Below are 15,376 nucleotides of genomic sequence, written 5' to 3' on the forward strand. Positions count from 1 at the left end.
GGTAATTTTTTGGTATTTTTGGATCCTTTCCTGGTTTCGGAAAGGGAAGGACGATTGCCATATGCCACAAGTCCGGAAATGTCTCTTCAATGTAGATTCTATTATAGAGACAGAGCAAACGATCCATGGATTCTGATGAAAGGTGTTTAATCATCTCATAATGGATGTCATCCGGCCAAACAGCACTAGCCTTGGATAGTGAGAGTGCTGTTTTCAGCTCCCACTGTGTAAAGGGCTGATTTTATTCCTTGCAATTGTTAGAGGCTGTACAATTATGTTCCAGGATCGATGAAGGGTGTGAGGTGTATTTGTCCTTCATTTTCTGAACTTTGTCACAAATGGCTTAGGGATTGGCAGCCCGTGTAAGGGAAGATGAAAATTTGATCCAAGATTCCTTTTGGCTCTGACATCTGATGTACCGTGCTTTGGCACGTGCATGTTTGAAGGCTATTAAATTATCTGTGGTGGGGTAATGACGAAATATTCCCCATGCTTTGTTTTGAGCCTTCCTAGCTGGTATGCATTCTCCATTCCACCATGGTTTTGGGAAACGTGGAAAGCGGGACGATGTCCTTGGAATTGCAACTGCTGCCTGGACCATACTTTCTGTGATGTGTTTTACTGACTCATTAATAGGCTCCTGGCTGACTACAGTGGTATTGAACATTGCCAGATGGTGAAAGGCATTCCATTCGGAGTGATCGATCTTCCAACGTGGTATTCTCGACTGGTGACATTGTCTCCCATTAGAAATGGTGGATAACACGGCGAAGTGATCACTACCATAAAGGTTTTCTTCAACCTCCCATGTGCTCAGAGGCAGGAGGGAAGGGGAGCAGATGGAAAGATCAATGGCAGTAAATGTACGGGTAGCCATGTGGAAAAAAGGTGTTAGATCCCACATTTAGAAGGCCCAGATCATTGTTTTCAAGCAATCGCTCGATAATCTGCCCTCTTCTATTGATGTCAGAACTACCCCACAGCATATTATGTCCATTGAAATCCCCTAATAATAGAAAAGGGGGGTGGCAATTGCTTAATGAGATCATCAAGATCTACCTGGGCGGTGTAGTTCCCAGGTGGCAAATAAATGGAGCAAACAGGTTAAAGGAACCCTACTGTAAGATGAACTGCTACAGCCTCTAGATTAGTGGTGAGAAGCATAGCTTGAAAGGGGTTGTGGTTACCCACAAGGATAGCGACTCCTCCATGGGCAGGTCCATCCCCAGCTCTGTCTCTGCGATGACAGAATAACTTATTTAAGTAACTGAGCAGTTACTTAAGTAAGAGTCCTCATTTGCCTTTAAATACGTCTCCTGTAAGCAAAAGCAAGTTGGTTCATGCTTACTCGGGAGAGCCTTGATGTCATCTCTGTTTCTACGGAATCCATGGCAATTCCATTGTAGAAATTTAAATGTACCCATTATTTTTGATTTATTGGGTCCGTCTGGTGGCTTCCGAAGAGCTGAGGACTTCGTTTTCTCAGTCCTGGGTTTATCTCTCTTTGGAAAAACTGGATGTTGGCCTGTATCCATTTCTTCTTCTTCTTCTTTCGCAAAGAGTTCCAGGACAGACTCGTCCTGTACCTTCTTATCTTCAACATCCATTGTCTCTTGGATTGTAGATGCCTGTTCCCCTTTCTTTGGAGTTTCTTTAGCACTCTGTTTTGGAAGTGATGGAGCCTAGGATGTACGGATATAGCAGTGGCGGCTGACTGATTTTTGGGTGGGCTTTTGGGAGCTTAATAACCAGCATGCAATGGGGGTAAATGACTCCCTTGGTGGAATACTCATATCAGTCTGAGTACCAATGGTACTTTCCCCAGAAGCTTTCTGGGCGTATGAGGGCTTGGTGCTATTTATAGGTTGGATGCATTTTCTGGCCTCCTGATAGGAGATGTTTAGTTCTGTTTTTAGTTTTTGAATTTCCTTTTCATCTTTCCACCACTGGAATGCTCGAGAGTATGCAGGGTGTTCTGCTTGGCAGTTAGTACAACTTGGCTTAGAAGCTAAACATTCCTTGCTCTAGTGGTCTTTAGCATCACAGCGAGCACAGGCAGGGGTGCCACGACAAGCTGTTTGAGAGTGGCCATACTTTTGGCATTTAAAACACCTCACTGGGCAGTTTAAATAGCCTGCTTTTATGGAACTTGGAGGCTGTGGGGTGTTGAATGTTACGATGAGAACTCGGGTAGGGACGAGATTCCCATCCTTCTGCATCGATATTCTTTTGACAGCCGTCACTCCTTGGTCTTTAAGTTCAGAGCAGATCTCTTCTTCAGAAACACGAAGAAGGTCCCACTCTGATATGACACCGCATGAGAAATTCAAGGTTTTATGGGGATTAACGATGATGGGTAATCCCCCTAATGATGTGTCTTTCAGTAGTTGCTGTGCATGCTTTTGGCTTGCAGCCTCAACTAAAATGTCTCCAGAATGTAGCCTTTTGACAGATTTTGGAGATCCTGTCAACCCTTCTAATCCTTTCTGGATGAAAAAGGGTGACATTTTCCTGAGTGCCTGCTCTCTGGTGGAATAGAGAATGAGGAAAAGGGATGTCACAGATTGTGGTCTCTCCTCAGTTCTGGGCCTTTTTGAGCTGCAGTTATCGGTATCTTCCAATCGGTTAGGTAGGGGCCTTGTTGGAGCCCCAGAAGAAATAGAATTTAAATTACTCATATGAGTAAGATAAAAATTTCAGATGCCCTAAGTACCTCCCCCACCACGGAGCCCTAAGAGGGGATGCCACCCGTGAACTAGCAGCCTTGCCACATGGAGGCTAGAGCAGTGCAACCAATGACTAAATGATAAGAGGTTAGTGTATTAATGAAGTTAGTTATGTATACAAGAAAGGTGTTCCTTTCTTGATGACCCCTCGATGTGGGCACCTGTATGTGGTAAGGGGACCTCCCAATGATGCTGCTGGGCTTCCAGATTAGCATCACTGGGATCTAACGCCCATACCTTGGTTCCAGGGTTATATCTTTGGAATCTGGCGTGTGCAGCTGTGCGCTGCGACCCGTGGAAACTCAGAAAGGGGGATTCTGGTGGTTGAGGGGCCCAGCCTTGATACACCACTTTGGCTCCTGCTTTGACAAGATAAGTGGTCCTGGACCGGCCGGACTGGGATCAATCAATCAGTGGGTGGTTCTTACTGCTTGGGTCAACTGCGTTCCAATAAATCTCCCTCCCTTTGGATATGGTGCTCCTAAGCGCCAAGTTCGCTTAGGAGCACCATACCCACATATCCAATAAGCCTTTATCCCGTCCCAGGACCAAAGGGAGGGAGATTTATTGGAACGCAGTTCCAATTTTGAAGCAAACAACCTTAGGAGGTGTTCCCATTTCTGTAATTCCACACAGAACTTTAAACACCTCTAAAGGGAATATCTCATCCCAATCATTCAAGGCAGCTCTTGAAGCAAACAACCTTAGGAGGTGTTCCCATTTCTGTAATTCCACACAGAACTTTAAACACCTCTAAAGGGAATGAAACCTCCTTAATGTTTCCATGGAAGACATTACTGAAGAACTTAAAGCACAACATGACACCAATGCCAAAAGAATAATGACTAAACATTACAAGGAACATTATTCTTACCTTCAGAAGTCCAAATCTGCCTATATCAGCTAAACCTGGCTACGTTTCTTGTAAGATCTATCTATATATTTTAAATCCACTTAGATACTTCAAATTCAAGAAGTATGGATTTCCAAACAGCATGTCAAGGTGTGGCTGTTTGTCTTTTGTGTGACTCAGAAGATCACTTCTGATCTAAATGAACTGCCGAAACACCACAACGTCCCATCTGTCAGGATGCTCAACCTGCATATTCCAAAGCTTATGAATCATGGAAAATGGGTAAAAAAATAGTAAAGTACAGGGTATAAAAAAATGTCTCATACCAAGAGGCAAGCAAACAGATATTAAACCTGATGCCTTCCAAATCATATACCAATGCAGTCAAACACACTAAAGAATTTTCAACACAGACAAATATTCAATTCTTCCTAAAATATCTCTTTTTCAATGAGCCAAATCTTTCCTCATGGATGGCAAGACACTGACAGCAATGAAAACAAAGAGTACAATAAATTCTACTAATATTCAATGACGTGGCAATGACCCTAAGTCAGAATCTGTTATCAATTGTTATGGGTGATAAAACATGGGTCCATCACTGGGATCCTGAGACGAAGCAAGAATAAATGCAATGGGAGCACAAGGGTTCTCCCCGACCCAAAAAATTTCAGACACAACCTTCAGCTTGAAAGATTACGGTCACTATTTTTTGGGATACTGAGTGAATTTTGTATGTTCACTACTTGGAACACAAGCAGATAGTCCCTGGAGAGTCATACGTCTATATGGATGGTTCTAAGTCGCAATCATATATAGGTGCAGCAGCTGTATTCACATCACAAGTAGTCTCAAATCCTTTCCAATTCAGTACAGCATACTTTATGAAGAACTGTAGCTTCCAGCTTACAAAATAAAATATGTCAGCAATCATCATGTTCCATGTTAATATATTCTTGATTTGCTCAGTGCTAACATTCTTTTAACCCGGTAAAAAAAAGGTAAAGTGCAGCCATTATCAACCCATGCAGGATGGAAGCCTCCTTAACAATTCATGCTGAGGGAAATGGACCATAATCTGGCACGCTGGTCCAGTGCGGGTTGGCAGATTGACCGTATTCAGCAGTCAGGGGCTTGAACCCCAGTCTACTCAAAGAGCGTGTGCTACTGCACTCCTGCTCCTGACCACTCAGCTATGGAACCCGGTGGTGGTGCCCAAAATGTAGAAAAAATAGTGGTGAATTACCTGACAGGTACCTTACTATCTTTTTTTTTTAATTCTGGAAAATGTTTTGGGTTCTTTTTGAATTCAGCTTAAACAGTGCCAATATTTAATCTTTTCTTAATGGATTGGCAGTACTTATTATATGAGTACTTGAAGTTTTAATAAAAAATTAAAAACTTTAAAACATGCCTATACTTTACACCTTTTATTTAAAAAAAAAAAAAACAATTCTGCTGAAAATTACAAAAAAAAAGTTTCAGCATAAAATAGAAACATCAATATCTGATTCTCTTCTATTTTCCAGTTTAAAAGACCATTAAATGCAACAATTTCAAACATATGCATATATATTTCTGCTTATTATGTATATAAATATTATCAAAAAAAAAACAAAAAACATTATATATATTCAATACTTTTATTACTTGTGTTTTCAGATCTATTTCAAATTTTGTGCACATCAACAAACCAAATTTGAAACATGCATATCTTGATTCCTGGAGTGTAGTGGCCATCGAGTTTCAATATTATAATATTGGGTTTCAATATTATTTGTGTTTATTCTCTCCAGATAGCCACTACACTCAAGGAGAAGAATATTGAGTTTCATGCTATTGTCTTTACTCTGTGAAAACAATAATAAATCTTTCAAAAATAACTATAGATTTTTATTGAACTAGTATGAGAATAAAATCAAGTAACATGAAACATTAAACAAACACAGCATTGGTACTTTTCCAGTATCATGCCACTCTGAGCAAAACGTTGCAAAGAAGGTGGTGGGTCACCTAACAGTCTCTCGCAGGCAATTTCTACACAAAAACTATTAAAATAATCCCTTCAGAAACTACTCCAGTAAAAGTTTGAATATATCTAGGAAAGCAGAAAAAATTTCAGACTTTTAATCATTAATTTTAAAAGTTAATGTGGGAAGGTTATTTTTCAGGATCACCTGTCAGGTTACCTGCTACTACCACCAGGTTAAATTGTATAGCATCACCTGAATAGATGAATCCACTATGCATTTAAAAATCTGAGCTGCCGCCGCCACCACCACCACCAGACCAGCTGTTCTGAAGCTTACTGGCTTCTCATCAGCTGCTGTGTGGTCTTTATTAGTGAACATATGCTAAACTGTGAATAATATGTTTTGTCTAACAGCTAAGCAGTATGGAATTAAAACTTTCATTTTACTCCATTTGGTCTTATGTGAGAGCACAGTCTCCCCATGATTGGAATTGAATTCAGTTAAGCATATAGATTTTTATTTTATTTCAGAGAAACCCCTCCTGCAATCCTAGAATATTTTCCATTATGTGTGTGTGTGTTTTTTTAACTGATACCCTAGGTAGTTAATTCAGGATCACATCAATTGGGTATAAGACAATTCATTGTAAGACATTTCAGTGCATGAAAATTCATTGTATGTAACAAGTCAGTGTACAACAATTTGGCCATGGCATTCCACTGTAAGGACAATTTTGTGTATGACAATTGGTGGCTATGACAATTTTGGTGTATTGCATAGGGACCAGAAATTATGAAAATCAATGAAGTAAAAGGTTTGGGAAACCAAGAGACATTTTTATCTCACAAAAAAAAAAAAAGAAAAAAGTACCCCAATTTCTTCATATCTGGTCTCCATACTAATGCCCTCCTTGATAGCATGGTTAGGATAACTACCCTTCCATGCTGTGTGGGAAAAGGGCTTCCAGAATGCCCAGGGAAGCTTATCCACCTGCTCCCTTTTGTCCAATCCATGGTATTAGTGTACCATTAACTTTAACTGCTTTCAATAAAAAGTACTGCAAAATGGATGTCAGAAGACACACATTAACCAGCCGGTATCTATTAATGACCTTTACTTTTTGTCTCCGGAACAACTTACCTCCATATGTATTTCCTAAAAATACAACCTACAGAAGCGAAAGTAAAGTGTGAACAAGTTTCTTCTTGTTTCCCAATCTTTAACCTGTCCGTGGCACTTTTTTTATAGGATCTCCCTAAAAAAGTAGAATGTACATTAAAAAAACGAAGGTGGATAGTGAGCTCTATCAAAAATATCAAGAACTTCACTAAATTAACCATTTATAGCACAGCATGTTAAAATTTGCATTTTTGGTCTTGCTTTGTCATATACTGAATTCTTCCATAGAATTCACCAAATTGTTGAAGCCACCAATTGTCTCATTCACTAAACTGTCATTTCCCAAATTGTTACATACAATGAATTGTCTTGCATCCAATTAATTACAAAATTTCTGAGAAATTCTATATATTAGCATAAGTGTTTGTGACTATTACAGTGTAATTTAACTACTTGGAAAAAATTAACTACAAAAATACTGCCCACTGTTTGATTATGGACCATAATAAAGTTTTTCAAAAACGCTTTTTTTGAAAAATGGCAAAAAAATTAGGTAATTTGTTTTCCAAGATTGTTATAGCAGTTGTGTTCATAAGAGTGTTCCAAAAGTGATGGTCAATAATTTAAAGGTGAACTGTACAGACTACAATATGCAAAAAAAGCCTAGTAAACATGGGTCCTTAAGTGAATTGTTTTTGAGATATTGCACATTTTTAGTTGGGATCCACCACTGACAAGATGAACTGTAGAGAGTTGGGATTCACCACTGACTTGTTTTTTTAGGTTAGCCTATGCTCATTCTCTCCCTTCCCCTCTCTCAATGCTCTGAGATGTAGCAGGCATACTAGTACTTGTCAAAGAATAGTCAACATGGAAAGAGGTTACAGCAAAGAAAAGTATGCGGATGTGCACTTCATGTATGGTAAAGCCAAAGGCAGTGCACTCGAGGCTGCATATTTGTACCAAGAAGAATTTCTCTGCAAAAGGCAGTCCAACAGGTGCACATTCATCAGGGTACATCAACGCCTTAGAGAACATGGGTGCTTCGCACATGGAGTGCAAGCAGGTAGGCCCAGAAGCATTACATCTGATGTTGAGCTTCTGGGCCTACCTGAAAGGGTATTAGAAAGAATAGAATGAAATCCAGGAATTTCGACAAGGAGGGCTGCTCTGCAAGAGCATGTACTGAGTCATAGCAGTGTGTGGCAAATTTTACATCACCAATTTTGCTGTATCCTTCCCATATCCAGCATGTACAAGGTCTCAGCAATACAGACTACCCTCCCAGAGTGAACTTCTGGCAGTGGATGTAACAACAGTGTGTCCCCCAATGCAAACCCCCAATTTTTAAACAACATTTTGTTCACTGATGAAGCTGGGTTTACCCATGATGGTATTTTTAATTTTCATAACAGTCACGTTTGGTCCAACAAAAATCCTAAGGCAATTCATGAGTCACAACATCAGCAACATTTCTCGTTGAATGTCTGGGCAGGACTACTAGGAGACCTTCTAATTGGACCACACTTTCTTCAAACAGGCTAACAGGAGAGCTGTACTTACAATTCCTGCACAACGTTCTTCCAGACCTCCTTGATGATGATAATGTTCCACTTCAGCAACGCCAAAACATGTGGTTTATGCATGATGGTGCAATGCACATTTTGCTTGAGTTGTGACTCAGTATCTAACTAGAAGGTATGGTCAATGGTGGATAGGTAGAGGTGGACCTGTAATGTGGCCTCCCATCACCAGACTTAAATCCTATGGATTTTTGTATCTGGGGTCATGTAAAAAAGCTTGGTGTACACTTGAGACATTAACACAATTCAGGAATTGCAGCATTGGGTTGAAGGAGCCTTTCAGCAAATCAGAAATGACCCAGGAATGCCTGAGAAGATTCACAACTCATCTCAATACAGAGAAGACTACAAAGCTGTGTACGGATGCAAGGACAGAATTTTGTACATCTTTTGTAACATCTTGTAACATCTGTAAAATCCTGTGGTGTTGAAACCAAAAATTAAAAATGTATTATCTTATGTTTAATAAAACCACCCTTATCAAAGGATTGACAGCTTTTTGCTAAACTAGTGCCTCCCATAGTCAGTGGCAGATCTTAACAGAAAATGTGCATTATCTAGGAAAATGGTTCATTTGCAGCCCAATGTTCACTGGGATTTTTTTTGCTTATTTTAGTTTGTACTTTTCACTTTTAAATTATTGACCATCATTTTTGAAACACCCTATATAGCTATGCGCGTGGTTTGAAATGCCAAATTTATGAATTGCAATTTATCAGCATTTATTTATTGCAATTAATGTTTATTTTCGATTTTACTGACACTCAATACTTGGAAAAAAAGAACTTGGAAAGTGGAAACTGCCTGTATATATAACTTATTGTTAATATTTATTTCTTAATGTTTCTTTTTTGCATATTTATTACTCTAATATGAAAATTAAGATTTTGCAAAATTTAAAATGAGTGATTTCTGATTTTTCACCTTTTTGCTAAACTAGTGGACCCCTTACACTTGTTTACTCCATGTGCTGACAGATTTCCCCACAATAATCCTTTTCTCATTCAGCATGTGACAAATTTGAACTTTTATGAACTGTGAATCTTTAAATTCATTTTCATAGAAATCTAAGGTCCTTGAGGAATGAAATAACTACTTCTACAGGAAAAAATTTACAGTTTCATTTCCTAGATGCATCAGCATCCAAAATGGTAAATCTTTAAATCATTAAAAACCAGCTCTATGGAAAATGGATATAAAACATTATCAACAGCAGCATCTGGCTAGTGGTCACACTAAAGCTTCTCCATCATTAATTATTTTTCAATTGGAAAAGTTAAGCCTTAAAAAAATTCTTCACAGCACCATGTGTGTCAAAAAAGACACCCACTGCTATGGTAACTTTCCATAAAGTTTGGTTTCCTTCTTTTAGACGTGAAATAGAAGCATCATTCTCTTAGTCTGTTCCATTTTCCAATTTAAAAGACTCTAGCAAGATATTTGGATGTATGGTAGTTGGAAAATATATTTTTTCAATAACAAGAATATTATTTCTAATAATCTTTTCTGATGAGGTGGTTGAAGGACATTTACAATGTGGGGTGCACTCTGCAAAATGTTCCAAAGAATAATCCATGTACAACTGATGAACCAAAACTAGATTTTTTTCATTTATGCAGCATCTGTCAATGATTTCCACATATGATCATATCTTCATTTGTAAAGCAAATAAATAATGTACAAATTTTCCTTGTAGATTTAAATTTATTTAATTTCCAAGCTTTATAATATCTGTGGAAAATTAAAAATCAGAATCAGTTCAGTTCATTCAGCTGCTAGGAGGACCAGAACTTTTTTTTTCATTACTAAATATAATTTCTGAATTACTAAAATATAGCCAGTCACCGATCTCAGCCATCTTATATTTGTGTGGTATTGAACATTTTCATGTTTTGACTTAACTTCCATCAACAGAGCTTTGATTTAAACCTCTTGCTTGAATGTAATTGACTACTTTTGTAATTATTTATTTCCACAATATTGTTTAGGATTAAGAGCACTCATGTATGGATAATACAGTGTAGAAAAATGAAATTAGAGTTGTTGTTTGCCCGGTTTTGAATTCTTTTCAACCATCTAACATTTTTGCCCATTAGATGTAGACTTCCAGCAATGATCACACTCCCCAATTTATTCAAATCTAGTCTTAGATTTGGTATGTTTGCCTCTAGCATATTTATATTTTTTGCTTCTAATATATTTTCATATTTGAGGTATCAACACAACTTTTCTAAATACCTCAAATAAAAGTTATAAACTGGGCTGTCTTTGATATTGTGACTTTCACATCAAGTGCCAGTGAAAAATGTTCATAGTCACTTATTTTAACTTTTAATTGCCATGCAAGTTCTGCTATATACTCAACATATCTCATAATTGTCACAACAAGCTACTTTGACTGAAAATCTTATTTTCATGGCCTAAATAGCATTAGTATTAGTTGAGGCATATGATGCAAGAAAGCAAGCTTATAGAGCATCAGCAAAAAAAAAAAAAAAAAAAAAACCTTCCCATTTCACCCATCCGGACACTCCAAATGTTTGTCTAGTTCAGCATCTGTTCCGCAATCAAATACCCGCTGGCTAAAGGCAAACTTTCGCACATATATTCTGCTACTGTCCTTCCTCAATTTGAAATTATGTCCCCTCGGGTTCTTAATCTGAGCAAGAAGTATCCCATCAGCATCGAGCCATTCAAGGCCTTGTACACCTCAATCAGATCACCTCATAAATGCCTCATCTCCAGTTGCTGCAACTTGCGGAATTTAAGCCTCTCCTGGTAAGAGAACCCCCTTTGTTCTTCTCACAAACCTTGTTTCCTTTTCTGTACTAGTTCTAGCAACTCTACATCCTAAAATGAAGCATTCAGATCTGTACGCAGTACTCAAGGTGTGGCCCGACTATTGCCTTATAGAAAGGTATAATCACCTCCTTGTCTCTGCTACCAAAATTCCTATATATCATTAACAAAACTCCATGACCTGCTCTGGCAGCCCCTCTGCACTGCTCAGAGAACTTCATATTCAACTGCACAATTACCCCCAGGTGTTTTTCATTCTCCACCTCCCTGACTGTAGTACCACACTGTTGGTATACTTGACATCCTTGTTTTACTGATACCCATATGCAGTACTTTGCATTTGTCAATATTAAACTTCAGTTGCCACTTCTCAGCCCATCTACTGTTTCAAATGGTTGTAAGTGATGAAAAATTGAACCAGCGAAAAAAACATTTTTTTTTTTTTTTTAATGTTTATAGATGCAGCTCTCTCTCACTTATTTTTTGAATAAAATTGATGTTGGTCAACTGACACTGTCTACATGAACTGAGTTGGAATTGGTCAGAACATTTTTTTAAAAATGATTTAAGGAATGGTTTTACTTTTTATGGTTTCTGTTTATCATGTACATGAAAGGCTTAAAAGTTCAAAGTATTTGAGCAAATTATGTTGTATTACTAGATTAACCTGGCAGTGGTGGTAGAACACCTGACAGATGCCCCTCAAAAAAAAAAAAAAAAAGACATTCCCACATTAACCATTAATCAATGAATAACAATCTGAAATTTTTTTCAACTTCCTAAATAGAATCATACTCTTATGGCAACAGTTTGTAAATGATTATCTTAGGTTTTGGAACAGAAATTGCATATGAGAACCTGTCAGGTGCCCCATCACCATTTTTGCAACTACCTATTTGGTTTTTGTTTGAAGAGTAGCATGATACCAGACAAGTAACAATACTGCGTTTGTTTAAAGTTTCAGGTAACTTTTTTCTCTCTCCCAATAGTTCAGTAACCATGTTTTATCCTAGTTGTGTTTGAAAGATTTGCTTTCGCAGAATAAAAGTGATAACAAGAAACCCAATATTCTCTTAAAATGGCTGCTAATGACCATGAGGGAATTTCATACACTGTGAAGGGTGCCAAATTTGAACTAAACCTGAAAAACTGTGGTAATTAATAGTATTGTATATATATATAGTATTGTATTGGCACCCTTCATAGCCGACTGGGCTAGCCGGGGTGGGTAAAGTGCCTGCCCGGCAACCCAAAACTCGCTGGTTCGAATCCCGCCTCGGGCTTGGATCAAAGTACTGCAAAAACCTTGGGAGGTGCATTATGGCCACAGAAGCTGATGTGCCAACAACTACCAAAAAAAAAAAATAAAAAAGCACCCTTCATACACTGTGAAGGGTGCCAGATTTGAACTAAACCTGAAAAATGTAAATAATAATATTGTTTATATATGTTTTTTTTTTTTAATAATATTTATGTATATAATAAGCAGAAACATATGCTTGTGTGCATGTTTGAAATTTCATGCTTAAGTCTTTTAAATTGGAAAATGGAACAGACTTAAGAGAACGATGCTTCTATTTCATATCTAAAACACTTTTTTTTGTAATTTTCAGCAAAATTAATATTTTTTTCTTCAAAAAAAGGGTGTAAAATTCAAAGTGTTGCACAGATTTTAACATTTTTTTTTTTTTAACTTAAAAAGTTACATACAATAAGCATTGCAATCCATTATGAAAATATGAAATACTGGCATTATTCAAGCAGAAAAAAAAAAGAAAGTTTTATAAAAATTAAAAGAGAAAATGGGCACCTGTCTAGTGTCCCACCACCATCTTTTCTACAAAAGGGGTACCAGCATTGCTGAGTTAATACCCAACTCTATTTAGCATTATTAAGACTAGCATCTAGTGGTACAATGCAATAATCCTGAGAATTTCAGTTGTGGGGTAAGATACACCAGCACATAGAGTCTGATTTATTATTTTTGAAGCCATGGTTGTTCCTCCCCTCTTTTGTAAAATGTTTAGTTGGGATAATAAAGAAAACAAAGTTAACACAAGCTTGTTTATGGATTGTATAGGGAATCCACTGATGGTTTTCTGTTAAGTAGTGTGGGATTGAAATGTGATCCTTTCAGAATTCACATGGGCTAATATTTCCTGATGAAGGGATTTTTGTAGGTTTGTCTTTATTTGATTAGGTGCATTTGCACACACACACACACACACACATGTATACATATATACGCACACACACACATATATATATATATATATATATATATAATATATTATTATTCTTTTGTATTATCATTCTATTGTGGTTTAATTCGTCTTTGTTCATCATTAATGTCATTGTTTTTCGCCATGATGGCTAATTAAACATTGTCCGTGCCAGTGTTTTTTACCTATAGATATTATAGTTAATCATTACTGGTCTTTAAGCTAGCCTATTCTCGGTTATCTTAATTACCCGTGGCCTATACATTTAGGATTTTGCAACTTGTTGCGCATTACTAAAGAAATTTTCATAACACTTATTGATGAAAAACTGTAGCAATAGGCAAATTATCAATATTATTTTATAACTATATCTATAATTTATACATTTTTATACATTTTTGTATTACATCACATGGACGTCAATCCCCTACTTCATCGGGGGCTTTGAGTGGATTGACGGCCCATTCGATGTAATGCATTTTTTTACTTACCCGTTTCTGTTTGCATCTATCACAGCTTTGCTATTAAATTAATTCTAAATTCCAAGGTTCTTTTTGAATTTTTTTTTGGACTTATGTTTATCTTATTCTTCTTAATTGTTGTTAGTTAAATTATTATTATTTATTATGAATTAAATTAATTCTTTATAATCTCTACAGCAACTGTGATAGAATACACAAAGCCCTACGGGTATACCCGTAGCGACTACAGCAAATGTGATAGAATACACAAAGCCCTACTGGTATACCCGTAGCGCTTTGTGTATTCTATCACAGTTGCTGTAGAGATTATAAAGAATTAATTTAATTCATAATAAATAATAATAATTTAACTAACAACAATTAAGAAGAATAAGATAAACATAAGTCCAAAAAAAAATTCAAAAAGAACCTTGGAATTTAGAATTAATTTAATAGCAAAGCTGTGATAGATGCAAACAGAAACGGGTAAGTAAAAAAATGCATTACATTGAATGGGCTGTCAATCCACTCAAAGCCCCCGATGAAGTAGGGGATTGACGTCCATGTGATGTAATACAAAAATGTATAAAAATGTATAAATTATAGATATAGTTATAAAATAATATTGATAATTTGCCTATTGCTACAGTTTTTCATCAATAAGTGTTATGAAAATTTCTTTAGTAATGCGCAACAAGTTGCAAAATCCTAAATGTATAGGCCACGGGTAATTAAGATAACCCAGAATAGGCTAGCTTAAAGACCAGTAATGATTAACTATAATATCTATAGGTAAAAAACACTGGCACGGACAATGTTTAATTAGCCATCATGGCGAAAAACAATGACATTAATGATGAACAAAGACGAATTAAACCACAATAGAATGATAATACAAAAGAATAATAATAGGTACTCTGTTTGTACCCATGCATTGCTAAAACAGCTACTGGGACAACAGAAAAAGTTAGAAAGAAAGTAAATAAAACTACTATAATAGTATATTAAAAATAAAATGCGAACTGAACCATCATAATACAAAAGAATAATTATATAATATATTATATATATATATAATATTGACAAAAATAATAGGATTTAATCACAATACTGAACGACTAAGCAAGTAAGAAAAAGTATTAAATTATTAAACTAGGTTATGGTTGCCAGGTATTTCTAGTTATAGTAGAAATACCCGGCAACCATAATGAAATATAGACAAATGTTTATATTCAGTGTATTGGGTAGGGGTGCTGACTTGTCAATTGTAATTACCATGGAAAAAAATGGAGAATGCCAGCAAGGTAAAAGCAGATAACCTGAAATTAAATTAGATTAATATAAAAATAATAATGATAATAACAATGGTACCTAAAGTAGTGGGCCCTAGGGCTCTAACTACTTCTTCAGAGGGTTGGCAGCCAAAACAGTAGGACCCACTCCAATAAGCAGGGTCTCTGTTTCTGTTATGATGTATGTGTGTGAAATGTAAACATCATAGCTGACCATGACAGCAGGATATTAAAGAAAGGAATGCATTGTATATGCATTCCTTTCTTTAATATACACAATAACAATAACAATCAATTTTTTCCATGGTAATTACAATTAACAGGTCAGCACCCTACCCAATACACTGA

The 15,376-nt window shown here is 36.6% G+C and overlaps 1 protein-coding gene across 1 annotated transcript in view; it reads right to left on the minus strand.

Annotated features, from left to right (window-relative positions):
• Positions 1 to 6,785, minus strand: part of LOC150081830 (homeobox protein cut-like) — a 323,211-nt gene extending 316,426 nt beyond the window's left edge. Inside the window, exon 1 of the mRNA XM_090379744.1 lies at positions 6,693 to 6,785. Coding sequence (XP_090235870.1) covers positions 6,693 to 6,698 — 6 coding nt within the window. The 5' untranslated portion in view covers positions 6,699 to 6,785. The remainder of the gene's footprint in view (positions 1 to 6,692) is intronic.
• Between the last annotated feature and the right edge of the window lie 8,591 nt (positions 6,786 to 15,376).

The sequence above is a fragment of the Mastigoproctus giganteus genome, chromosome 8 (genome assembly GCF_048544385.1).
Source record: "Mastigoproctus giganteus isolate SK-2022 chromosome 8, ASM4854438v1, whole genome shotgun sequence".
Classification (NCBI taxonomy): Eukaryota; Metazoa; Arthropoda; class Arachnida; order Uropygi; family Thelyphonidae; genus Mastigoproctus; species Mastigoproctus giganteus.